Here is a 27,758-nt window from a genome sequence, read left to right as displayed (position 1 = left end):
ATGAATTTAATGATAAATCTATTTTATAAATAATATTTTTACTTAAATATTAATTATAATAATTGAAAATACTTTCAAGAAAAAGAAAGAATATTGCTAAAATTATTTTTAAAAATAAAAATTAAATATATAATTGTGTTTAAGTAACTCAACGTGAAATGAGAATAATTAAAAATATTTTTTTTTATAATTCAATCATTTATATTATAAACGAAAGTTTATTATATATAAAATAAAAGCTTAAATATGTTATTGGTTCCTATAAATGTAGGCCATTTTATGACAAGTCCCTATAAATATTTTTATTAGGAAGTAGTTCTTAGAAAGTTGAAAATTTTAGGATTTAGTCCCTACCTTCAACTCCCTTCTGTTAAATGCTAAGTTGACTGACGGAAAGCCAGCTCAGCACTCACACGTGGCGCCATGTGGTATGTCATGTCATTTATTTATTATTTTAAATTAATATTTACAAATAAGTCTCTAATACATTTTTAATATTTACAAAAAGGCTCTCTTCTCTTTCCCTTTCTCCTTCATCTATATTGTATACCTCATCCTTTATTCTAAACCCCTCTCCCTCCCCTAAATCAATATTCCACCCCACTGGCCACCACACCACACTACCCCACCCAAAGGTTGTCATTCTTTTACTTTTGTTTTGTTTTAATTTATTTTTTTTCCAGCACGAATGGGTTCTGCACGACTTAATTTCTAACCCATCTTTACCCATCAATCATGTTTCTCATGGGTCCATCTATTATCTTGCAACCATTTTATATTTTCTTTTTGGAGGTAGCAACACTTAAATAACATAAGGGTGAGAATAAGGAATAGATGTCGGAAGGGGTAGGAAAAGGGTGGGAAAGGAAGGGGGCTGTGGAGGTAGGGGAAGAGTGAGAATGAGGAATAGATATTGGAAGGGTAGAAATGTGAGAAGGTGAAGAGGTGTCGAAAGGGGTGGGAGAGGGGGGGAGAGGTTGGAGGAAGAGGTGAGAGTGGAGGTAGAGGTTGGGGTGAGGAAGGTGGAGGTTCAGGATGGGTTGAAGATGGGGTTGTCGATGCTATTAAGGGAGAGAAGTTTGGGGAGGAAGAAGAAGCATTTTTAGCAAATATATAAAACATGTTTATGGATTTTTTTTTGCAAATATTTATTTTAATTAATAAAAAAATAAAATTAAATGATATGGCAAGCCACATGGTGTCATGTGTCAATGCTGAGTTGGGGTTAACGGCAGAGACTAAATTTTAAATTTTTAACTTTTTAAGGACTACTTCCTAACAAAAATATTTATAAAGACTTATCACAAAACGCCTACATTTATAGGGACTAATAACATATTTAAGCCTAAAATAAAATATTTGTAAAATTATTCTCTTTCATAATTTGTTATGTATACATTTAAAGATTAAAATTAATTAAAAGATATGTGTATTACACTTTCTTTTAAGGTAATAGTATTTGTCAGATTGGTGTATTTTCATGTATGTATTATTTCTCTTGAATTGTGTTGTGTATACTTGAAGTGTATGAATTTTCATATGTTGAAATATGAATATAAAAGTTGTATGATTGTTGATTTAAGAGCTGAGTAATTGCAATGTATAGTGGTTGTTATGTTTAATGTCATTGAGTGTATTAGGTATATAATAACCTAAGGATCATAGCCGATAACTTGTATTGCTTCATTTTAGGAAGAATTAGGAGTTCTAGATGCAGGGTGTCTGGCTTAAGCGAGGTGGTTCTTGCTCAAGCGAGACTGAATCGTGAAAAATTGGACACTTTGGAGTATTTTCGCTCAAGCAAGATTAGATAAGACCGCCTTAACTATCCCCTTACCCAGACGAGAAGTTATCTCGCTCAAACGAGAAGTGACCTTGCTCAAGCGAAAGAAGCTTACTCAGGTGAGAATACTGCTCACTCAAGTGAGATGCAGCTCGCTCAGGCAAGATGTCCCTTGCTCAAGTGAGAATAACAGATATCTGAGAGGTTCTACTGTCTGGTTTGCTCGCCCAAGCAAGGATGAGCTCGCCTAAGCGAGGGCAAGGCTCACTCAAGCGAGAGCGTGCAGACATAGAGGGGTATTTAAGGAATTCCAAAATTAGCCCTATTTATTTACTAGACACTGAGAAATTTATAGGTATAATTTTGTTTTAGCTGAGAATAAGTTAGTGTATGGGTAAATCTTAAGGTAGAACCCAGAGTAAGCATGACTGAGTGAATTGATTATTGTTGATAGATGTAATGAGCTCGATGTGTGTGCGATGAGATTTCTGTTACTTTGTGACTAGTATGAAGTTGTTCATATTTGAGATGGTTGTTGAATTGTTAAAGCAAGTTTGAGGCTAGTTGATGAATGTCGTGAAATAACATGCTAAAATGCTTATCATATGTCTTAATTGTATTTTGTATGAAATGTCACCATAATGTGACTGAGTCACGTATTAAAAGGAGTGTAGGCATGTAACAAGTAAGAAACATGTCGAGTTGAGTTGTGTTTTATTTGGACACAGGTACTGAAATGGGTCGCTCTCAAATTGGAAGATTGTAAGTTCCTTTTGGATTTACTAGGGCTATGATGCCAGTAAGAGCTGAGTTGTTGTTGTATTAAATAAGTTGATAAACATGTTGTGTTAAGTGTTGAGAATTGTTGAAATGATAAGCTGTACAATTATTTATGCTCGTACTCTGATATATATATATATATATATATATATATATTGATCGTGATTTTTTTTATTTTGTAAGCTCACCCTTGCATATTTTTTGTGTTTGTGTGTGTGTTACAATGATCGTATAATGGTACATGAACAGAAGTGACAGGTGTTGTATCTACTTCTCATGTTGGATGAACATAATGAGGAAAGTCGGAGTCAACACGATTTTGTAAAAATTGTAGCTTTGGTCATTATGTTAGTCTAAGTCTTGGTGATACGACTAGACTACTTAGTTATAATTTTCAAGAATGTAATTGTTATACAAAACTCTGTATTTTGAGCTCCACGTAGAACAACTATTGTAAATATAAATATTCTTATATAATATTAGATTATATAAAAATACCATTAGGGCTTTGTTATTCTGTCGATCTGCATGTCGAAGTTTTAATTTTGAAAAGTTATATTATTTGTACCACACGTGTATTATCTCGTTAATGAATTTGAATTAAGAGTAATACTTCAAGATATTATAGATCTTTTGTAAAAAAAGAGGTCGTGACAGTATTACATTTTATCAATATTTATGTTAATTTTGTTTTAATATTAATAATTAAAGTTTTTATTTAATTTTTTATTATTATTTTATATAAATTTTAAAATTTTTGTGAATATTTATTTTTATTTTAAAAATTGTTAATTTTTTTCTATTTTTTTAAATTTAAATTTACTTTTAAAAGTATTGTCTCTTAATTTTGTAGTTACTAATATATATTGATAATTAAAATTTAATTACTTTTGTTACATTATACAATAGAATTATTATTTTAAAATAAATTATATTTTAAAATTATCTAATTTTATTAAATATTTATTATTTTGATACATAATATTTATTGTTATATAATTAAGTCAAAATTACATTAAAAAAATTATATAAAAATTTATTATATATATGTATAATTATTTTTAAAAATATTATTTTAAAAACTATAAATTTGTATTAAGAAAAATATTTTATATTTTTAAAATAATACAATTTAATTATTTAATTATTAAATTATATATATATATATATATAATAAAATATGTGTGTATTGTGCATGTTATTAAACTAGTTATGTAAACAAAAATATGTAAATAAATTAATTTAAAGTGTATCAATATTTTTTGTGATTTACTGGTTGATATGATTTTAAAAATAATTTTTTAATTTAAAATTAATTCGAGTCAAAGTACAATTATTAGGGGATATTTAAGTGTTTGCTTTTTAAAAAAAATTTAGGAATTATATTTTCTAAGGACTTTGTTGCTTAAAAGAAAAATATCTCGATCATGTTAAAAGTAAGTTTGATATGTCTTAAATGTTTTTGGAAAGGTTATACAAGAAATCTGTAAAATATTATAACATAGGATTTAGTTTACATATTATTTCTTGAGAATATTATTACTTCTTTTAAAAAAAAAAATTCTATGATAATTAATAAATTTATTTACATTATTGACTAAATTTATGGTTCATTTACAAATTAAAAAATAAAATAATATAAGATGATAATAGAATGTGTGTGAAAAAGAAAAATGAACTTTGGTTGACGGAACTGGGAAGTGATGTTATGCATCAGCAATAATTACACAAGTCTAGGGATAAAGGGCAGAGCATGAACAGAAAAGGATGATGGAGCCCACCAAGAAAGGGCTTTGAATTATCACTGCACTGTGCCTTCCAAGTTGCTGCTTCTAAGCAGCCTCAGGTCTCCTCCACGAGACGAGAGCGATACCAAATGGATAAAAATGCGAGTCTTATTTGGCAACTTCTGCAATTGACACTATTTTGTAACATATCATCATCCATTATTTTATGCTTACAATTCTTAACCTCTTTTGACCATTGCAAGCTACTGCTACTTTTTTCCTAGCTACTAGCAAATACCAGTAGCAGTTATAAATTTCTTGCCCAGGCAGTTGATCAAGTTGCTGAGTCAGTTGTTAAAGTTAGCTTCAACCACTTTCTCATTGGAATTTTTCTTTCCATTGTTCAACTGCTTCACTTTTTTATGCAATCAAATTTTATATCTATTTAGTACCTTTAGAGAGTAATTTCTAAAATTAAAATAAAATTATTCATAAGTTGTTGTCCAAAGACTCATTTTAATTGATTACAGGTCTCATAATTAAGGTTCGTAAAAAATCACATTTTTTCCCTTTTATAAGACCATATCATAATACTTAAAAATATGAAGAAAAAAATCGGATGAATCTCCTCTCCATAAAAATATCTAAAAGTCAGAAAGCAGAACAATTTAAAAAAAAATATTGGGGGCTGATGCAGCATTAATTAATAGTTGTTCAATTTATGAAAAGAATGTGGCATTTGAATTATAATTATCTAGGATTATAGCCCGCCACCTTCGAGTAGACTTGGTTGAGTATTTATTTCTCTTTTCTCAAGTTACCACTTTAAGCACGCAAGTTCACCAAGTTGAGACAATGTTCTTATCATGGAGATAAAGACTCTATCTATAAACTTACACATGTTATAGAAATAACATACAATAATGTTCTATCGGGCACGGTTTCAGCCTCCTGTTCTAATTGTGACAGCAAGCAGACTCTAATGACTCTTCAAAACACATGAATTGTAACTTCAAAGAGAATCGAATCAATCACCACAGAAGTTAGGTGCGTCGATTCTTGCCATTAGTCCATTGCTAATGAATGGTGTTAATCGATTCTACCTAGATTTTAGACACACAAATTCAAGTTTCATACTGCTTAATTTCAAAATTCATGTCCTAGTGAAGGTTATATTTTCAATCAATTTCTCTATTGGTTAAAGATAAAGATTTAGAACCTTTAGAGTTAATCAAGTCCAAAGTGTATTTATTAACCAGTCGATTAAACAAAAAAACAGAGAAGAAATTGATACAAATTATTAGAATGTTATTATGATTCTTTGATGTATATACAAAAATATTAAATTAAGATATATACAAATTAACGGCCAATAAATTTCGGGTTTTTATAACAATATCTGGCAAATAATGAGGTATCTTACGAGACCCGTGACTCCATGGACCCAATTTTTTTGTTAATGATTTTGTTTTTCTGTTCTTTGACAATATGGTAAATTAAATTGAAATTTATTAATCAACAACAAATGGGTTCTCTTACGCTACTGACTAAGCACTAAATATATATTAAAAAAAAATTGTTCACAACTACCCAAAAAATAAAAATAAAAATAAAAATAAAAATTCTACGAGTAGACAACCTTAAGAGTTACACTACATTCCATCTGTTTAGGACAATGAAGACGAGATCGCCCTCTGATTGTTGATGTGAGACATGCACAGAACTTTCAACGAGAGAATTGTGATTATGCTTAGAACTTTCAACGAGAGCATGCAATTTGATTTTGCTTTACTTTTCCATACAAATTCTGTTGCCGTAATGGAAAAATCTTATGCATTTTTGCTGATGTAAAAACAATGATGAAGGGTATTTCTATTTTATTTATTTATTTATTTATTTTATCACTGTAAATCGGACTAACATATGCAAAATGAGTTATTAAGTTTTTTTTTTCCTTATTCACTATTAAAGCTGTGTATGCCAGCCTTTTCTCTTTTTTAAGAAAAGTCATCCACAATCAAAATAAATAAAGAGATAAGAAATAAAATAGAATAAAAAACAATATTTAAGGAACTAGTTTAACAAGAAAAGGGAGTAACTATTGTCTTCAAATTTTATTAAAATAATATTTATGAATATTTCGATATTAAATTTGCATTCTTTAGTATAACATTTTTAGCGAAAATTAAGCTACTAATATCAATATTGACATATTGTATATTTACTTATAGTATGATGTATTATTCTATACGATTTTGTTAACCAATAATTGAGTTTAAGCAATCAACAATAATAAAATTTTATTAAAAAATATTAGTATAATAGTAAATAATTTATGAATATAAAAAATTAATGTTTGATAGTTTTATTTATTAACAAATGATAATATTTTTTAATAATTTAAAAATTAAAATTAAATATTGAAAATTTTAAGTAGAATTTTTTTTTTCTTTTCTGTCAAAAAGTAGAAAAGGTTGAACTCATGATTCATTATTGTCATTTTATTCCCTGATTTGGACTAATCATCCCATACACATGTTCAGCCCAAAAACGTAGTCCAGTAGGATTAATATAAAACTTAATGGGATTAATATCCCCACAAGCATAAGCGTGTGCTCGTTCATCAACACGTGCACTACTATAAATACATATGTTTATACAGATTTGACAAATAGAAATAATTTTAACAACATATTTTTAATAATTAAATAAGTTAATTAAAATTATATTTCTTTCACTTTTTCCACTTTTAATTTAATAATTTTTTATACATTTATAATTTATAATTAAAATTAAAATACATATTATAAAAATGAATACACTTTTTTTAATGTTAATTTATTTGCCACCCTAAATTTATATAGTTATTATCATTAATTTTAAATAAATAATATTATAATTTATAATATCTATCATTAATATCTCTTAAAATTAAATGTTTATATTATATTTATATTTCAATCCTCAACTACAAGTTAAAAAAAATAATATCATAATATGGTATTTAACATCAAATAACACTAAAGTAATTTTTTTTACACAAATTTACTCCAATTAACTAGTTCAATTTCATAAAACTTGCACCCTCTCTCAACCTCTCTATGCTCTGTCCTCCCTTTAGAGCCCCTTCTCATTCTCACGCACTTTTCTCTTAACCTCTTCGTCTCTCTTTTCGTGTATTAAATTACATTTTTTTTAGTAATGCTCGCAAAAAGAAAATAATTTTATCAATTTTTTAAAAATAAATATTTATTTATAATTTAATTTAAATTATACATTAATATTGATATATTAAATCATAAAAACAAATAATTCATTATTTATTCTTTTAAAGATAACATTTTTTTAACAAAATCGTTCACAGCAATATTGAATAGAATAATTATACTTTTATACAGGATATAGAAAATTTAAAAAATACTATTAATTTTTTTTGTCACAGTATTGTTTATTATAATTTTCTAAAGGTCTCGTCAAAAGAGGAGTATCCAAGTTTTTTTTTTTTAAATGGAACCAATATAAACTTTATTCAATGATAAAAGAATATATTAAAAAATATATTATTAAAATTGCTAAAATACATTTTTTAAAATATTTTATGTATTTTAAAAACTCATTTCGAGGCCCAGAACTTTAACAACACAGCAATGTTGTTCCGCAAAATCAATTGGGCTTCTTTTAGATAACGGAAGTGTTGATTAACAAGTCCCACATAGACACTGAACTGTTAAACATAGATACGAGGTTAAGAACAAAAGGTAAAACTGGATAGATTAGTTAACGGTTAACGTCTATTTTATTTATAACTTAAAAATTATTTATATTTGAAAATTAAAAAAATAAACTTAAAAATTTTGAAAAAAAAGAGAAATGCAAGGTAGTTTTAACTTATGAGAAAATATTAATTCATTTATTACTTAATTTTGTTTTTATAAAAATTTACTGAAGTTTGTGCAAATTAGGGCGGAGACATCTCATATTTTTTATGGTGTTATTTACAATAAATTTTTCAGCAAATAAATAAATTCAAAAATAATTTTAAATTAAATTTTAAATCTTTTTTAACAAGTTTTCATAATGTTTTCTTGAATGAAATATATTAATTAACGTCGCAGGTAGAAGATAAAATAAAAATAAAATGAAAAAAAAAGAGAAGAATCATAAAAATATATGAAATAAAGTAATAAAAAATTAAATAACAATGAATTTGTAAATTGAAAATGCATTACAAAAAACACAACTTTCAATTGAGATAAAGTAATTATTGATTTCTTTCAGTTGGTCTAGTGTACTTAAAATGTTGGCAATTGATGAGATATTAAGTACAAATGTTTGAGTGGGAAGTCAGTCTTCTATGTTATAATTTGAAATTTTGTTTATAGACTTAATACAATATAACGGTCTAAAACACATTTTTACAATATAACTTCCTAAAACGTTGCATACAACTGTTCATAATTGCTCTTGTTATATTGAATCTTTGAGACAAATTTCTTCATTTTTTTAAGCCTTTGTACTTCATGAAAAATAACTTGATTTATTTTCTTTAACAAAGAATCTTCCATCAATTTTTAACATCATCTGTTAACAATGATAATACTTTCTGAAAACATCTTAAAACATTTTTTTTATTAATGTTGACATTATTATACCTTATAATTTTATTTGTAAAACAAATATTTGTGACTCTGCCAAAAACTTATCAAAATGTCACTCTTGGACTAAAATTCATATTTTTAAGGTCACAACTTTCCTATAAAAACTAGTAAAAAATATTCTTTCATTTCAACTAAAATTCCATGTTCCTTTGTTTTGGCTAAAACTCCATGTGCTCTTTAACCATCATTTATTTCACAAAAACTTGCTTAAAAATAGAAAAAAAAAATCTTAAACAAGAGTCACAATTTTCTTTCACAACTTAAATTTTTGAAAAGAAACAATAATATTTTTTACACTAATTACATAAAAACCTTATTTCTATAAGTTAAGAAATTTTTATTTCTTTTAAAGAAACGTTCCATTAAATTAATTGATCTTAAGTTTTGAAATTTGATTTGATCAAAATATATAACAAAATTATAGAATAAAAAATGAGATATAAGTTTTTTTTTTTTTCGCTTGTGAATTGGCTAAACAAAGAAAGGAAAAAAAATGATGTGTGCAATTAGATACTATGAATTTGTTCTTAAAAGTATTTATGATTTAGATCATTTCACATAGCTTGATCACTTTAAAATGATTTGACAATATTTTTTTTTTATTCAAAAGATACTCAAAACACTGATGCTTAGTCTAAGTTTACATTATAATTATAATATATGATATAAATACTTTTACATTTAAATAATAAAAATATTATAGCTCATTCACATCAATAAAGTTTCACTTAGACATAATAGATTATAATTAACAACTCTAATAAAATGTCAAAACTTGGTTTGCAAAATTATATCATGCATTGAATTGAGGAAAAGAACACATCTCAATTTTTAAGTCCTCACCCAATTCTTTGCATGTTTCCAACAATTGAGATCATATCAACATATATTACATAAAAATTCATATTTCTCTTATTGTAGTGAGAATTGGACATTTAATTTCATTTTAGCAAAAATATATTTACTTAAACAAAAATATAAAAAATAACAAAAAAATTTGTACACAAAATTTGCTTAAATAAATTTAGTTTAGGTAAACAAATTTTACGTCTTTCTCATTAAAAGGAGGAGAGAAGGGCGAGTGTAACAGGAAGAAAGGTTTGAAGATTAATATAGATAGGGAGAGCTGGTGTATAGGATCAAGAGGAAGGAGTTGAGTATGAGGAGAAGAGATAGAGAAGTAGATATGGGGTGGAGGCAAAGGTGAGGAGAAGAAGAGGAGAGTTGAGTATGGGGTGAGGATGAGAGAGAAAGAGGGGAGTTGAATATAAGATGAGGTGGAAGAATGAAGGAGTTGAGGAAGAAAAAGGTTGAGTATGAGCATCAAAAAAGAGAAAAAAAAAAAGTTAAACAATAAGTGTTAGACATATAGGAGAGAGTATATAACATTTGTTTAAATAACTTTAGAATTTGCTTAAACAAATTTTATATAAAATAATTTTTGTCATATTTTCTATTTAGGTTAAAGTAAATTTATTTTAACTTAAGTAACAATAAGACTATACGTCTAGTTCTAGTTATCTCTATAAATAGAGATGATTTCTCTTTTACACAAAATCAATACAATAAAAATCTATATTCATGTTTTTCTCATCCTTAAATCTAAAATAAACCTTTCTCTCCTTACTTGCAATTAGCAATTTGTATGAAAATGTCACCAATGGGGCATAGAATATTATTGAGGATAAGTTACTCCACTAGTACAATAATAAGTTTTTATGGCTTGTCATGGCACAAAAACCGTAAATAAGAACTAGGAGGCGTGATTATCAATCCCATTTCGTGGCGCGAGTAATGCCTGCCTAGTCAAGGCCTACTCCATTAGAGTAATTGCATAACAATTCAGTTGAGGTGCGATAATGAAGACCCATTCAACCCATTTGACATGTATTGAAACTTGACGATCCAATTGCGTTTTATTGAACATAGAAAGGTCATATAGATTGCTTATATTCGGTTGAGTCTGGCACATGAGACTAAACCCAAAGTATCCTTTGTTTCTAGTGACTATGAAGGTGGTGTGTTTACATTTCAAAGCAACGGCAAGTGAGACCTTGAAGTGCTGATCAGAAAGGAGTGAAAGGCAATCCAATTGAACGCGTGAATTTGGCAATTTGCAGTCAATCGTTGCAAATTCAGAAGCGCAGCAAACTTCACTTCGATTTGCACAGATAAATTTGATCATGATTATTTTTGACCGCTTAAAACATTCCCAAGAGCACAGCTCGTAGCAATTGTTCTATTGTGTTTTGGCGTACAATAGAACGAGTGTTATTAATCGAGAAATAACAGAAGGTAAAGCGGTATTATAAGTCCCACATCGATTAGTATTACAAGACAGAATTAGATTTAGTGCTATAAGATGAACAAGCTTATTCACTTAAAATCCATGATCCTTCAGGCAGTAACGGGGACATGAGGAGTGGTTATAACTCGCATTAAATATGCGAGAGGGGTGTCCGCCCCCGCCTGGTTACGACATCAGGGCACTCTACTGTAGCCCATCTGATCCCTAGCTTGAAGGACACTTAATCAAAAATAAAAATATTAATTTTGTTTTAAATATGCAAATATCTTTTTCTCTTCCTAAATTTGTGTTTAAGTATAAATTATATGCCCTACTTGGCATAGTGATGTGATTAAATGAAATAATTGTTATAAAAAAAGTTAATTTACAAATACAAATAATAAGGGAAAATTTGTGAAAATGCAATGAAGTATATATATTTGATTATTTATTTATATAATTACACATTTTAACTTTTTATACCCGTTAGAATGAAGACTTCCAATAATAAACAGTTTGAATTCATCAATGTCATACGAAAATATCACCCGAAGAAATGAAAGTTATTTTCTTCTATCTTTCTTTCTTATACAAAAAATTTAACTTGAAAATCAAAAGACGAGGCCTTAGTTTAAACTAATAATAGTAAAAATAAAATAAAATAAAATGAAATGTTAACATTGGAAGGTAAATAAACAAAATGTAAGTTTCTTATAGTCCATCCATAGTATCCAAAACATTTGAGTTTGGGTGCTCCCAACCCTTTGTTGTAACAGGTGAACCCCCTACACTCTTGCTATAGGGCCAAATTCTGGCTCCTTTTTTCTTGGTCACGGCGAGATCCTCGCTCTTACTAACTCCCGGACTACTCCTCTTTATAGTTACCTCCTCCAATAATCTCTTATCCTCTGGAGAAAGTTGAGTTCCTAATGGCTTGCTAATTCGGTCTAAGGATATAAATTGCAGCATCTTTGACTGACAATCAAGTCGCTTAGGAGAAGTTCTTGTAGGCATTGGCCTCTTGGCATTATGCCTATATCTTACAAAGTTAACCAAATGGTGAAGCCAAGTTAACAATTCAATAATGTGAAAGTCTATTTTTTGCTTGTCAGCATAATAAAGTGTTTGGAGACGTATCAGGTTACTCTCTTTGGCCATGTTTTCACCATATTCATTACTGCAATTCACAACAAAAATTACCACAAACCGTACCACTAACTTGAAATGTACTGTATATAAATACAAAGAAAAAAATTAACCTTGTATTTGCCCATTCTCCAACCCATCCAAAACCTTGATTTGCTCTGCCAAAGGAAAAATAAATAAATTACATAAGCAAACAATTTAAGGAATATTTGACTTTGACCCTTTTTATTCTTCAAATAACCAAACAAGGTTAGCATGTGCAAGGAAAAAATGTTATCTTACTTGGTCGTATTTGTGGCTAGTGGGGTGAGCCACCGGAGTATCTTATCCATTTCAGCTTTGACCTCTGTGATGGAGAGCTATAGAAGATTTCCAATTAGAATATTACAACAGGAAATAAATATTGCAATTATCAAGAAGCAAGCGAGACCATGATGGGAGGGGATACCTCTCTTGTGACATCAACGTTTTGCAACCGTGAAGGAAGTGCATTCTTAATATTATTAGGCAACCCGTGATACAATGTGTCCCTCACATTTGGAGGAAGAACGGTTGGGCGAGATGCCTGATATAAGTTAATTTTTTTAAGACAACAATGACAACTTGCTAAGGATACTATTAGTTAGGTTAGCAATTGGTACAAACTTACAATCATGTTTATCTGATTGATAATGTTAGCATAGTGCAGTGCAAGACCAGCTTCACCCAGTCTTTGAGAACCCCTACTATGCTTGAGAACGGTTGTTCCTGTCATGAATCCACGAATTCATAAAATTTTAGAAGACAAATTCATAAAATTTTAGAAAACTAATAATCAGAAGCTCCTATTTTCTGACGATAAGTCTTCATGTGTTTTTATAATCTTCCAATTAAAAAGTGACAAAAAGTGATTCAAGAACATATGGGCATGCATATAGCTTAAATATATCAAATAATTATATCAGACACATAATAGTTGGTTTGGAATTCATAGGAGATATGATCCCATACCATAGTTTCCAAGGAACTCCAAAATTGCTTGATGTATATAGGTAACGATATCAACAAGCTTTTCAACTATCTGCAGCAAGTAAATCCACAGAACGAGTCCACTGTTAAAATACTTGTGCACTGATATCCAAAACTTATCTACTCAGAGGAGGGAATGTAGGAAAATGAATGAATTCAGCAGTCTATGGTAGATTCAAATGAGTAATATAATGTAATATTCCTTCCCATAATTTTTTAAAATTATTATTAAATTCATAATTATATACCTCCTCCAAATTTCTGGACCAAAGAGACTTCTTTTTCAAGCTCCTCACAAGCCTTCTTTGATGCTTTATCTCACTTTCAAAAGCTGTGAGACTGTCCCCTACAATGGTAAAGAACAGACCTATAAAAAATGAATTAATTATTGCAGATTATAATTTTCGTAAGAGTGTGTTTTTATCAAACAAAAGACTCTTGTGCTGATAACAGTAGACACAGAACATTGTAAACTAAGACTTTCTGGAAATAACTGTAATATTTTTACAAGATAGATTCCAAGGATAATAATCTTAGCAAATGATAAAACCTAAAATCATCATTGGAAATGAAAGTAAAAATCTTTAGAGAAAATTATATCGTGCAGTTTCTGACCGTTGAGGGGAAGATTTAAGGATTCCATTTCCTTAACTTTTTGTTGATAATCTTGGTCGAAGCGGTCTAATGAATTCAACTCGTGATATAATTCCTATTCAGAAAGAACAAAAATTATTTAAAGAAGGTACCAATAGAAATCAGGACGAAAGCTGAACTTTAAGCATATCAGAATAGGAAACACTGCTAATACAACATCAATCATAGATTTAACACACAACAAATATAAATAGATCGGCTTCGTATGCTACAAAATACGTGTTATGCTAAAAGAAAAAGAACAAAACACGCAGCATAACATAATGCTAGGCTCATTGCTCAGTTATCAGTTAACCAACGAGATAAATCATAGAAACAAAACTTAATTAAAACTACAATTTGCTTACAGCAGTATTCTGAGATAGTGTGGTCAACTCCTGCACTATTATTTCTGCCTCTACCCTTGGTTGTTTGTTGCCCAAGATATCAAAATCTAATCTGAAATTGTTCATGGGATAAAAAAATTGATCTTAAATGTTTGTAATTATCTGAGAATTCAATTAGAACGAGTTAGCATAATCTTCTCATTAGACAGCATGTAAAAGAAAGCAAACTCACCTTGAGAAATATCGATCAAGGTTATGCCACTGAGGGTCCTTGCATGTATTTCCAAATCTAGCTACTTCCCGGGTAAAGACATTAAAATCTTGCCTACAAATTCGCCGAAATTCAGAGATAGAGAATGTTAGAGAAAGGAAAATATATATACATACATATAAAGGATTTAAAACAACATGAAAAGTTTATGATGCTCAAAATAAGCAACAACCTTTTGTCAACCTCAATAAGACCTATTAACTCCTTTGTATCACATGAAACTAATTGATGTACCCCTTCTGATTGTAAAATCTCCTTTTTGAGGAACTGAATATTTTCTTCAGACAGTGATTGAAACAAAATTGCTCCTTTGTTTATTGTATTAGCTACTTCAAATGCTAATATAGATATTTTATTCCCTCTAGGAGCCATGCCAGAGGCAAACCCATTACTAGTGCTGAACTTTGGCATACTACTACCAAGTGTGTCCAGAACTTCCACTGCCCTCTCTCCAGCTCTTCCAAGAAAGGAGCCTCTCTGGGAGCCCCGTGAAAAGAAGAGACATCATCATTCATCAAAATAAAAAAACATCAAAATTCCAATGCAAAGTCTCCATAACAGAATAAGAGATGCCATTCAAGGAACTCAGACAAACATAACCACTGAATGAATTTATTTTCTGCCTATAATTGCACAGTTTTTTTTTACACAAACCTTAAGAAGTCTCACGTCAGCTAAAAAAATATGATTAAAAAATTTCTTATAAAGCTTGAACAATCCTTTTTTATGTGATAGTTTTTGGAAGTGAGTTACTTTTCTAATACACACCCACAAAATGGTTGAATAGTAAGAGTCATACATACAAATTTGTTAACTGTTCCAGGGAAAATTTAGGTCTTTAACCTCAATGATTAGCTACCACTATGCATAAAGTTGCTCCTTCTCTATAAATTGCAACCATTTTTTTAATTACCCCATAACTGTTTTCCTAGTACAACATTACTATACCACGAGAATAATATGTATGCTGTCACCAGTGTCAACAAAATTAATATCAGCAAAGGGAAACATACCTGTTTTTCTTCTTTTGTGTTAGGAGTGGATAGCTTGAATTCACTGGAAAATCCAGAGTTTTTCTTCTTTTGCCTTTTACCATGATCTGTAGTCCTTGAATTAGAATTAGAATCTCCTATCCGGTTTACAATGCTCTTTAACTTCTTAAGCTTCCCCTCAGACCCCAACTTCTTCTCTCCAACCTCTGCATTTTTATTTTTCTTAACCTTATTGGCTGAGCAAACCGACCCCATTATTCTCTCAAGGGGGATGAACCCAAGAAAAAATCAACTCCTGCACAAATCCCACTCTTTACTTTACAAGAGAGGAGTGACTTTGCAACTTCAATCAATGTATAACATGGGAAACCAAACAGCAAAAAAAAGAAATTACAATAGACGAATGACTTTGAAAATTCAAGCTATAAATTCAACATCTACATTCGTAACTGAATAATTCCACTCACACAAACACACACACACACACACATATTATGCATAATGAAAACCGTTCTCAACTTAACAGCTATAAATCTGGATTACACAATCATTTAAATAAATCGCATGCATTTTTTATATATATTTGTTTTTCCCATTCTCACGATAACTAACTATTTTCACTTGAGTTGTATATACAGGTATATATCTCATGCTAATTGAGCTTGGTTAAAATGAAAACATTAAAATTAACGAGCATAATTTGTCACAAGAAGTAAGAACACAAACAAAACATATAATTATGTATAAATTAAGAATAAGAACCAAAAATGTTTGAATGGGAGCATACCTGTTGAGTATTTACAAAGTATCAAAGTCCGAAATGGGAGCTAAGAGTAGAAGAAGTGATAACAAGGATGGAATAAAAGTCGCAGGGAACAGAGAAAGAAAGAGATGTAGGAGGGAAAATACGACTCTGAATTTGACTGAAAGGGAATGATGGGTGCATGAAGGATAGTGAATTTTCGTAAGACATAAATAAAAAACAATTAAAGGAAGTAAACGTTAAATTAAAAAAGAGACGCGTGAGTGGAATTGAAAGGAGAGGAAATTTCGCGGCACGAAGCATGATAGTGAAGAGATGGAATGGGAACGAAGACTGCTTCATTGTGTCGTTGTCGTGTACTACGTATGAAAGAGAACAACGTGAAAATGCACTACCGCCCTGTGCCTACCATGTCCCGGTTCGTTTGTTTTAGCCCACCATTTTTTTTCTACTTACTCCTCCCAAGTCTTATCTGTCTTATATGATCCACATCACATAAACTACAATTTATAATTAATATTTCATTTATGTTAACATTATTAATGATATTGGAAAATATGACAATTCAATAATTAATAAAAGAATTGGATATTTAAGTTGTACTATTTTTGTTTATCACCATGATTACTGTAAGAGTTGATTTTAAATTATCAAAAAATAATTACAGTTGGTAAAGCAGTACACATTGTCACAAGCGTTGAATTCAGCACGTTTATCACCTTCCACTATCTATATTTCCTGTCTCCTCTTATGGACTTGTAATTAACCGCAGACTGGAAGGGGAAATACAAACATAAATGTTCTTTGGACATTTTTTTGGATTTAAACAATTAAATTACTTGTCAAATCACGCAAAACACCTTTTTGAGTTTACCTAACATTTATTTTTTAAAATATAAATAATTAACTCTGTGGAAGTAGTCAAATAGAGTTAAATAGAATATGATATTTAAGAAATTGTCCATTTGAATCTCTACTTGCTTTCTTAAATTAAAATAACTATAACCTTTTTCTTATGCTCACAGTTTGAAACATCACCCTCCCATCCTAGATTTTTAAAACTTAGGTTTACACAATATAATATAACTTGCGTAATTAATATACGAATATCATAACAATCCAAAAATAGCGTTATTCTATAATACATTTATTATAAGATTGTATATAAAAATAATAAAAATGTTACATTATAAAATTGAGATAATTTAATATAAATACTAATTATATCTATTAATTTGTGTGTTATCCTCGTTCTACGAGCGCACAAAAATAGTTAAAGTATTTCATATTACGTAAGTTTAATAACTAATTGCATTTGTCCAAAAAGAAGATAAAGTAGATGATTAGTTGATACTTGATGGAGACCTAATAACATGGGTTTTAATATTATGTATTATTATTGCATTTTTTACATTGTTAATTGAATTATACACTGTTGCATTAATAAAAATAATTTTCATAATAATTTTTCAGGATATTATAATATAGTAAAAAAATTAAATATTATTCTAGTCTTTATATGAATTCTGTTTTTTCTTTGTTTTTTTTTTTTAATGTAAATAACTCTCTAAAAAAATATTTTAAAATAATCTGTGATGCTGATTATAAAATTGTTATTTTATATTTTAATATTTTTATTTTAATCCTTATATATAATATAAATTTTCATTGTATTCCTTATATATAATATTTTCTTTTTCATTTTAGTGTATATATAGAAGTTTTAATTATAAGGATTAAAATATAAAATACGTTTCATAAGGAGACTAAAATAGAAACATATTTTGTGTAGAGGTAAAAAAAAATTCACAATCGAACACAAGTTAAAAAAGTATTATGATAATTTATGATAGCCAATAAAATATAATTTAATGATTATAGATAATATTATTTAAATTAACGTGGCTATAAATATTATTACAAGAGAAATGATTTTGAGATTTAAGTAAAATGTATTTTACTTTTATTTATTATGATTTACATATAGAGAATGTTGATTAATTTTTAAGGAATAAAGTCATTTTTCGTTTTATTTAAAAAAGTTGTGATAATTTTCTTTTTAATTTTGTTTCTTTATTTTATATGTTAAAATTTATAATTAAAGTTACTCACATTTTTAAATATAATTTTATTTATTTTGTGAACAAAATTTAAATATAATAATTCAAATGTTAGTTTCTAATTAAATTTTACCTTAATAATCAATATAATAAACTTTATCTATCGTAATAATAGAAAAAAAAGCATCAAAAGTATTTAATTTATTGCATATAAATTTTATATTCGAAAGATCTCTTAAATAATTTTTCAAAAATATCAAAGTATAACACTAAAATATTTTTTTATCAAACTATTAAATACTAATTTTTCATAACAATTTTTATACATTAATTTATACTTAAATTGTTTAAAATTAATAAATCACTATTAACATTTGTTATGAATCGTTATATTTATTTATTTTACTTTGTTTTAACGATAAGTTTTAAAATATTTAAATAATAGATGAAAGACACCAACGTTAGCAATACAGATTATTTAAAAATTTTATTTTATTGTAATACAGTATAATTTAATAATATTATAGGTTAAGATAAAATAATTCTCAATTAATTTACGTGTTTGGTAGTAAGATATATTTTTATTTAAAAATTTATTTATAAAAACCAAATAAAAACTGAATTTCATATAAGTGCTAAAATAAAATTTAAATATAAAAATGATGCTAATATAAAAGCACGACGTGACGATTACCAGAAAAATTTAAAGTACCGTTCAAGCAAAATAAAAAGATGAGAAATTTCTTTTATAAATCACCAAATTATATTGTTTTATATTTTAAAGTGCTTAGTAAATATTTCAAAGATAAAATTTTTCTTTAAGTAATTATCATCATTATCCATATTTATCGTAAACTTTTATATATTTAGAATGAAGTTAGAAAATAAAAAGTAAAATTTTTATTTTCGGTAATGTATACGCTGTCCTAGCAGTCAATTGTTTGCTGCCACTTCACGGTCATATTCCTCGTAGTAGTATTTGATCTTTCAACAAATAATATTCTCATTTAAAATAAATAAATAATAATGAAAAAGACAAATCTTTTAATTATAACTATATTAAATTATTTATTATTTATTTTTTAATTAAAGAGACTAAAAGATCAATAACACACAAGAAATCAAATCTGAGAGTCAAACTTGGAATCGAAAGATTTAGAGAATCAAGATAAAAAAGAAAAAAAAGAAAGAGAGGTTGAATCAATACAAGAAAAAGACAATGAATTATCTAAGCTTAACTTAGTAAATCATCAGTATAATAATTAGCTTTCCTATAAGTATGGCTAAATCTAATAAATTGAATAGATTTTACAGTATTTTTATTTTTAGAAATTAAGTTATATAATATAAAGGGTGAGAATTGTCTTGAACAACAAAAATAAACGATAGAATTTCTTTGGTGTCATTTTCTATCCAATAATAATTTTTTTTTTCTAAGTAATAAAATTCAGCCTCAACATAATGCTCCATAACTAAGTTTCAGAAGAGAGCTCTATTAATATTAAATCATTTACTTTAAACAATAAATTTTTAAATATTTATTATTATTTTTTCCCATTTTATTTTAATTCAATGACTTTCTCGGTATAATAATAAAATTGTGTATTATTTTTGATCTTATACTCTATGACAAGTGGGAGTAAACAATAATTTTAATAAATTTTAGAAAAATAAATAAATAAAATTAAAAAAATTAGTGAGTTGACTGAAAAGAAAAGAAAAAGAGACAAACCTGACAGCTGAAAAATTGAGTTAAGAAATGAAAAGAAAAAATATTTATTATATATAAAAATTCTCACATAAAAGAGAGGGGGGAAAGATGGTTGGAGCCGACTCGGATGAGAAGGGAAGTGAAGACGGCTACAAAGTGTTTTCTTTTTCTCAACAACAAAATAAGGGAGAAACGAAGGCCGAAATTGAACCTGCATGTCAGCCCATGGGTTAGGCCTTTACAACCCAATATTTGACTTCCCTAAACAAAAATATAATTTCACAAAAAAAGTCTAAAAGAAAATGTTATTTATATATTAAAAAAATAGGTAAAGTCAATTTCACAATGTGCTTGATAGTAGTCATTTGAAAGCATATCATACAATTATCACATGAAAATGTTCTTTTACATCGTCTTAAATTTATCAATTATATTTTCTAATGAGTTACAAAATTAAAATAAATAAATAAGAAAATAAAGATACGATGATAAATAATTAAAATAGAATAAATGAAAGAAATTTCATATTTATAGATAACGAAAAAAAAGATTACATGTAACATTGTCTCCAAAATTATGACACGACCTTTTTTTATTATAGTTTTACCAGAATAAATTATACTCCTTACATAAATCGAAGTGGGAAAAAATATCACAATATAAATATATAATGCAAACTTATTTTGACAAAGGGTGATACAATTCAACTGGAATGGATTTGTGTTACCAAATTTTACAAATACAGGTAAAAAAAGTTACATTATGTAATATAAGATTTGAGTTTGATTTTTTAAAACTAATTAATTAATTAATGTTTGAATTTGATTTATTTAAGAATAAATATATGTGTGTGTATATATATTCTTCTAAGAATTAATAATAAACATTTGGTTTTTATAATTCAATAATGAGATACAGAGTGAAGATAAATAAAATAAAATAAATGTAAATAAAATGAAATAAAATAAAATAAAATAAAATAAAGAAAGTAGGATAAAATTTGTTATTCAGTGACTAGTTTTTGTTAAAATAATATTTGCTGGAACTCTCTGCTGTCTTGTCTTGCAAAGGTTAAGTGTTTGTTTGACTTAAAATATATTACATTTAAAAATAATAAATAATAATTTTTATTTAAAATTTATCTACATTTAATATTATTAATGTATAAAAATTTATTTTTATTTACAAAATTTGTTACTTTTATTGTGTCTTGAGCATACATTAAAAATATCAATTGATGTTTTCTTTAATGAAGGCATCAAATCAAACGGTCTAAAGAGGATTAAGGAATGGTCGTAAGTGTGTGTTTAACAAACTTTTCTTTATATTTAGAAAGACACCCCATCGTCTCTTGTTGACTGATGTTAAGAATTTAGCAGCATCTTTGTGGTTTTAAAAATTAATAAACTCAAAGCTGTTTCAATCCAATCAAGATACAAGAGTTGCAGAGTGACCCAGACCATGATGCGATATTATTACTAACTCAGTCATGAGCAAACTCACAATGTCGTTAACAAAGTCGATCTTTATTAACACCTTCCTTGTAGAAGTTATACTAACCAATATTACTACTAATAATACGTGCACTTATGCATACTAAACTTAAATTTAGATACAAAGTTCAGCTGTTGAATTTAGTCCTTGTAAAGTTTGATAAATTTAATTGTCCTCCAAATATTTTTATTGATTTTGATCTTCATAAATTTTTTTAATTTAAAAAAATTCATAAAAAGCTACCTTAGAATAATCACCAATGTTGCTGGTCTCCAAATGCATGTCCCGTAATGATAAAGATAATTTTCAACAATTTTAAAATTACAACAGACAAAATATCTTTTAAGACTTAACTAATTTTATTCATTTTTATAGAGACTAAATATTTTTATTATTAGAACATGGTCAAGCTAAAATTCTTCTCCCTACCACGGATTACACCCTAGCAGGCCCAACAAAATGGCCTCAACCCCTTCTAATTTCTATTAGGTCTCAATTAATTATCCTACATCATTCATCTTAATTTCTTCAAAATATAAGTCAAAATAAAATAATTAGAACAAAATGATCTTAAAATTATTTTAAAGTTGAAAAAAAAATAGTAATAGATACATAATTACAATCACATAATAAAACTAAAAAATTATAACCAAACTCTTAACCAATAGAATTAGAGCTACTTTGCCTCATATCATTTTTGCCAGTCAAACCAATTTAATTCCTCAGAGATAAGACATTGACAACACTATTATCTTGCAAGAGTTGTTGCATTCTATTAATACCCTAAAGGCTAGTAGTAGTTTCATAGTTATTAAGATTGACGTAGAAAAGACTTATGATAGGCTTAGGTGACAATTTATTACGGATACACTTAAGAACATAGGTTTCAATCAAAAGTTGTGTGATATTATTAGATATTATGTGTCCTTTGTATCTATGTCTTTAAACTGGAATTGTTATAGGACTGAATCTTTTAAACCTGGCAGAGTTATAAGGCAAGAGATTCCATTTCCCCTTACTTATTTGTCATGTGTCTTGAGAGATTTGCTTATCTTATTCAGGATAAAATTAATAGTGGTTGCTGAATTCCTTTTTCTGTTAGTAATGGGGGTCCTAGGATATCTCATTTGTTTTTTGCTGATGATATTATTTTGATTACTAAAGCTGATAATTCGAATGCTAGGATTATTTATGAGGTTTTGAATGAATTCTGTTATGCTTCTGGGTTGTTTATCAATAAAGATAAATCTTTTGTGTATTTTTCTAAAAAATGTGATACCAGTCTGTCTATGAAATTGAGTACAAAGCTTGGTTTTAAATCTTGCTCTCAGTTTGGTAAATACCTTGGAATCCCAATTAGTAATTTAAAATTATTAAGACATGATTTTGCTTTCATAATTGATAAAATTAGAAAAAAACTTTCTGTTTGGAAAATGAATTCGTTATCCATGACTGGTAGAGTTATCCTTGCTCAGTCATATATTATGAGCATCCTTAATTATTTTATGGAAATTGTCCTTTTCCCTAAATCTGTTTGTAAAGAAATTGATACTCTTTGTAAGAATTTTATTTGGGGATCCTTGGGAGGTAGGAAGTGCCATTTAATAGGTTGAGATAAAATTTGTAGACTCAAAAGTGAGGGTGGTTTGGGTTTCCGAAAGATTGCTTTGGTCAATCAAGCCTTTATCACGAAGCTCTAGTGGAGGTTTATTTCTTGTCTTTCTGAATTATGGTCCCAGGTTATGTGTAAGAAGTACAAGTTTTCCTTAGGCAAAAGTCCTGTGATTAATACTAATAATAAAACCTCTCCCCTTTGGAAATCTATGTCTGTTGTTTGGGGTTTTTTCTATCAGGGATTGGGTTGGTCCTTAGGGAATGCGATGATTGTTAATTTCTGGAAGGATTTTTGGCTTCCAAATTATCAAAATCTGTCTCAATATGCTATTTAGCCTTTTGTTGGAGAAGTTTTGAATGAACCTGTAGCTTCTTTTGTTCTTCAGGATAGATGGGATTGGGATAGAATTCACCATGTCCTTCCTCCTTCTATCTGTAATTCTATTGCTAGCCTTGTTTCCCCTTTGATGAATTAGGATGAGGACCAATTTTTTTGGAGACTGTCTAATAATGGTATTTTTTTCATTCAAATTAGCCTATTCTCTTATTGCTGGTCAATACTTAAGTGGGTGGGTTGATAATCATATTTTTAAACTTGTTTGAGATTGTGAGGGTCTTCCAAAAATTAATATTTTTCTTTGGAAAGTTGCTCATGGTAAGCTTTTGACTAATGAGGAAAGATATAGTCACAAAATGTCCTCTTCTCCTTTGTGTACTAGGTGTTATGAATCTCCTGAGACAGTTGTTCATGTTCTTAGAGATTGTAATTGTGCCTCCTAAATTTGGAATCGATTTATTCCTCCTGACCAATGGTCTTATTTTTTCAGTCTTGATCTTCATAACTGGCTGAAGTTTAATCTATTCAGTAGCCAGTTTACCTTGTTTCTATCCTGGAGTAAATTGTTTGATATAATCAGTTGGAATTTTTGGTGTAATAGAAATTGTGTGGTTTTTCAAAATTCTTCTTTATCCTATGATGCTTTGTTGAACAAAATAATTAATGATTTTGACTATATGGTTCTTTGTGACAGGGGCAACTAGAATCATACTGTTGATGGTTTGGAACCTAGAAGCCTTGTTAAGTGGATTCCTCTTCCAAGGGACTAATTCAAGCTGAACACTGCTCTTATTTCTGCTGGTAGTTCTAGCTGCGGGGGTTTGCTGTGTGACCATAAGGGGACCTTTCTAGCTTGGTTTTATAAGGTGCTCCCTCCTTGTTCCCTCATTGCTGCAGAACTTTGAAAAATTTATTAGGGTCTTGAGAGTGTTGTCTCTAGGAATATCAATGTAATCTGGGTTGAATGTGATTCTAATGATGCTATTTCTTTAGTAACTAATGTTTAAAGTAGTGCTCATCCGTTATTTTTTATCATTGATAAAATTAGAAACATTTTTAGAAAATTTAAGTTTGTTAAGCTAAATCATATTTTGAGAGAAACTAACTATTGTGCTGATTGATTGACTAAACATAAGTCAGAGGATGATATATCTTGTTTTACTAGAGCTTCCCCTTCCCTTGATCCTGGATTCTTTAGGAGTTTCTTGGCGTAGAGTGTTTGCTTAAACTTTTGTATTTTTTTGAGTTTTTTATCCTATTTAATATAAAAAAACTAAAGCTCAAAAAGTTCATTAATTAATTAATTTTTAGATATTTATAAATAGAGACATGATCTTTTTTCACGATTATAAATTTAAAAATTCTTACACTTAATCTAAATATTTTATTTAACTTATATCTAATGAATTATAAATTATATTGGTATAAAAAAACCTTTTCTCTTTTAAATATTATAACTAACATTACTATTACAATGTACCACTAAAATCAAGCCTCTCTTCCATGTTCTTTTCAAGTTCTTCGGGCGGGTTAATTTCTCCTGAGGTAAGATCAAACAAGGGTGCAAACTTTTGTTACCACGCCTGAGGAGTTTGAACTTAAATTTAGCAATAGCCAACGAAAAGCCTTCGGAGATGAAACATGTCAATAGATGTATCTTTTTTATCCCAAATTTTCAATTTAGTACTTTGGCCACCTGTTAGACGACCCCACTTTCAGACATCTTACATGTGTAATATGATTGCAGTCAAACATAATTTTAGTTCGACAAACTTCGACAAACTTATTTTAACAAAATCCACCGATAAAGTGTGTGGTTTTAAGAAATGTCCTGGCTATCCATAGCCAAATTCCATAAGTAGCAGCTTAGGATGAAAAGTCACATAAAGGACCGCATCCGAGGCCTGGTTATAGACTGTGCTCCATCAACATATATGGTTGTTCCTGTCATGTAGCATGACCCATCACTGATAAGATAGATGACTGTAGACGCCAAATCATTCTTAACATCAAGCCATCGCTCAAGTGGCGCTGCTTCCTTTACCAATTTCTCTGCCCTTTCCCTTCCCACTGATAATGGGAATTCGTCATGCAGATGCAGGCCTCGTGCAATCGCATTAACTCTGATTTGGTACTTCCCTATCTCCAGAGCCGAAGCCTGACATAAACAGATAGTATTTATTTGATACAAATAAACTTAAAATGATAATAAGAGGATAACATCAAAGAGCACCAAACTTTCAAACAAAGGATTTCGTGGATTGTGTGATAACACATCACACAGCACCTCTACAATTAATTTATCAACTGAAAACATTATTTGACTTGAATCATCATAGCTGATCAAATTATGCCTTTTCCATTAGCTTGCAAAACTTCTTAAAATGACTCAATAAAATAAGCACCACATCCATTGTGCATATCACCTCAGCCAAATCAAAGCTGATTATTTCTTGCCACAATTTACTCGTGCGTTGACATGAACAATAAACATGGCAAGATGTAACCCAAATCACAAGTATACCCAAAGCAAATGAGGCAATCACAGAAAGGAATGATTGGGGTCTTAGAAAACACAAGTTGTCTCAATTTTGTAGAATGATCCAAGAAACAGCAACATACAAGGACACATCCAACATACAGCGATGAAATTGATAAGCCTATTTTTCTAATAAATAATATATATAAAGAAAGAGAGAAAGAAAGATACTGTCTTATTCTTACCCTAACTAACTGCTGCACTCCAGCCAAGGCTGAGGCATAAGCGGCAGCTCCTGGATAAAGCCCTCTCTCAGCACCAATTATGGATGTCAGAAACACAATGGAGCCTCCGTTCTGGAAATCCCGCATCCTTTGGCCAACAGCCTTTAACAAGAACCAAGCAGCGATAAAATTAATCTTGACTATTTTGATGAACTCACTCTCAGCTAAATCCAGATGCTCTTGCATCTCTCCTGTTTAGTTTCAAACGGTTAGATTACTTCCAATTGGTAACAGAATCATACTATGAGAATTAATATATTAATATTAATTTACCTTCATAAGTGTAACAGTTTACAAAAGCATCCAGTTTCCCCAAAATCTGGCATGCCTTATCGACAGACTCACTGAAAGCAGATTCGTCTTCACTCTGCAAGTCCAATCCAACAACCTGCACCACGGGATCAGCGTCTCTGCTTCTGAGGGAGAGGGAACCCATGATTTTTTGTGCGATGCTATTTAGACATCTCTCCTCCCCCATCAAAACCACCCTGAATCAATCAATCAAGGAACAAAGTTAATTGAATGAATACATCAAGTACCCAGTAATCGAACCAAGGAGGGAGAACCCACTTGCATCCTTGTTTGGCTAAGTGGAAAGCAATGCCTTGCGAGATGTCGTCGCCGTTTGAGCTCAGCAACACTCTCTTTCCTGACTTCTCCATTCTCTGTCACACACTTTCCCCGCTCGCCTCCGATCCCACTGCCCACAATTTATTACTAATTTTAATTTAAGGCCTTTATAAGGAATTAATAAACACAAATTTTTAAATTATCAAAAACTACAATAAATTTGAATAAATAAAATTCTTCATATATTGTTAGTGTTTTAACTAACATTTTCAGACAATAATCAATATTGAATTTAATCTTTAGACATCATTTGTTTAAATCTATCTTATTAATTATAAGTTATAATATAAATTTGTTATAAATATTTTTAAATTAATTGATATTATTTATAATGATATGTAAGTGAAAACTATTAACATTGAATATAATTAATATCCATAAATTACAGATAATTGGTTCAAAAATAAATTGTAAAGCTTTATAAACTATAAATAATCATTTTTAAATGTGATAGTATTTTTTTTATTAATTTCTTAACAATTAATTTCTTTAAATTAGGTTTGAGTCCATAATTTTAAGAGTAAGTGTGAGATAAAATATGTTTAAAATCATAAAAAATTATTAATAACACTTTTTAATACATATTAAAAATCATAAAAATGTTCAGTAATAATATTTTTTAATAATATATTTTACTTTCTCACTTAAGTATATTGATTAATATTTATCATTATTTTATTTTAATTTCTGACATTAATAAATTTGACATAGTAAAACTGTATATATAATAAATTTTATTAAAAATGATAAAATT

At 28.7% G+C, this 27,758-nt stretch overlaps 2 protein-coding genes and 1 non-coding gene across 6 annotated transcripts; 1 reads left to right on the top strand and 2 right to left on the bottom strand.

Annotated features, from left to right (window-relative positions):
• Positions 1-11,358: 11,358 nt before the first annotated feature.
• Positions 11,359-11,461, top strand: LOC113848671. The gene has a single exon (XR_003501934.1). It is a non-coding gene; the product is annotated as a small nucleolar RNA Z279/snoR105/snoR108 (small nucleolar RNA).
• A 268-nt stretch (positions 11,462-11,729) lies between these two features.
• Positions 11,730-16,734, bottom strand: LOC113845859. Of its 4 annotated transcripts, none has more exons than XM_027473512.1 (13): positions 16,420-16,734; positions 15,654-15,948; positions 14,813-15,117; positions 14,602-14,694; positions 14,391-14,481; positions 14,005-14,098; positions 13,638-13,735; positions 13,372-13,441; positions 13,031-13,128; positions 12,830-12,946; positions 12,664-12,740; positions 12,495-12,539; positions 11,730-12,412 (listed from the first exon to the last, which is right to left on the bottom strand). In XM_027473512.1, the coding sequence occupies exons 2-13, from the start codon at positions 15,885-15,887 to the stop codon at positions 11,947-11,949; spliced, it is 1,788 nt and encodes a 595-aa protein (XP_027329313.1). In that variant the 5' UTR covers positions 15,888-15,948; positions 16,420-16,734; the 3' UTR covers positions 11,730-11,946. The 4 variants fall into 4 exon arrangements, with proteins under 4 accessions (XP_027329313.1, XP_027329312.1, XP_027329314.1 ...); XM_027473511.1 differs by having other exon boundaries at positions 14,813-15,126; positions 15,654-15,982; positions 16,420-16,548; XM_027473513.1 differs by having other exon boundaries at positions 15,654-15,927; positions 16,420-16,467.
• An 8,509-nt stretch (positions 16,735-25,243) lies between these two features.
• On the bottom strand, positions 25,244-27,082 carry LOC113847488 (levodione reductase). The gene is made up of 4 exons (XM_027476633.1): positions 26,945-27,082; positions 26,648-26,862; positions 26,336-26,565; positions 25,244-25,769 (listed from the first exon to the last, which is right to left on the bottom strand). The coding sequence occupies exons 1-4, from the start codon at positions 27,034-27,036 to the stop codon at positions 25,491-25,493; spliced, it is 816 nt and encodes a 271-aa protein (XP_027332434.1). The 5' UTR covers positions 27,037-27,082; the 3' UTR covers positions 25,244-25,490.
• Between the last annotated feature and the right edge of the window lie 676 nt (positions 27,083-27,758).

This window comes from Abrus precatorius, unplaced genomic scaffold (genome assembly GCF_003935025.1).
Source record: "Abrus precatorius isolate BTA unplaced genomic scaffold, Abrus_2018 Scaffold8, whole genome shotgun sequence".
Taxonomy (NCBI): domain Eukaryota; kingdom Viridiplantae; phylum Streptophyta; class Magnoliopsida; order Fabales; family Fabaceae; genus Abrus; species Abrus precatorius.
The sequence above is the reverse complement of the archived record's forward strand: the minus strand, read 5'-3'. Positions and strand labels throughout refer to the sequence as shown.

Bases quoted from the DNA above. Each gene is read 5' to 3' on its own strand.
- LOC113847488 (XM_027476633.1), bottom strand. From the start codon at position 27,036: ATGGAGAAGTCAGGAAAGAGAGTGTTGCTGAGCTCAAACGGCGACGAC. The intron at 26,566-26,647 runs GTAAATTAATAT...GAAACTAAACAG, and splicing joins AAACTGTTACACTTATGAAG to GAGAGATGCAAGAGCATCTG. The intron at 25,770-26,335 runs GTAAGAATAAGA...TGTTTATGTCAG, and splicing joins GAGTGCAGCAGTTAGTTAGG to GCTTCGGCTCTGGAGATAGG.
- LOC113845859 (XM_027473511.1), bottom strand. From the start codon at position 15,887: ATGGGGTCGGTTTGCTCAGCCAATAAGGTTAAGAAAAATAAAAATGCA. The intron at 15,127-15,653 runs GTATGTTTCCCT...TTCTTTTCACGG, and splicing joins ACACAAAAGAAGAAAAACAG to GGCTCCCAGAGAGGCTCCTT. The intron at 12,413-12,494 runs GTTAATTTTTTT...TGTGAATTGCAG, and splicing joins GGAGAATGGGCAAATACAAG to TAATGAATATGGTGAAAACA.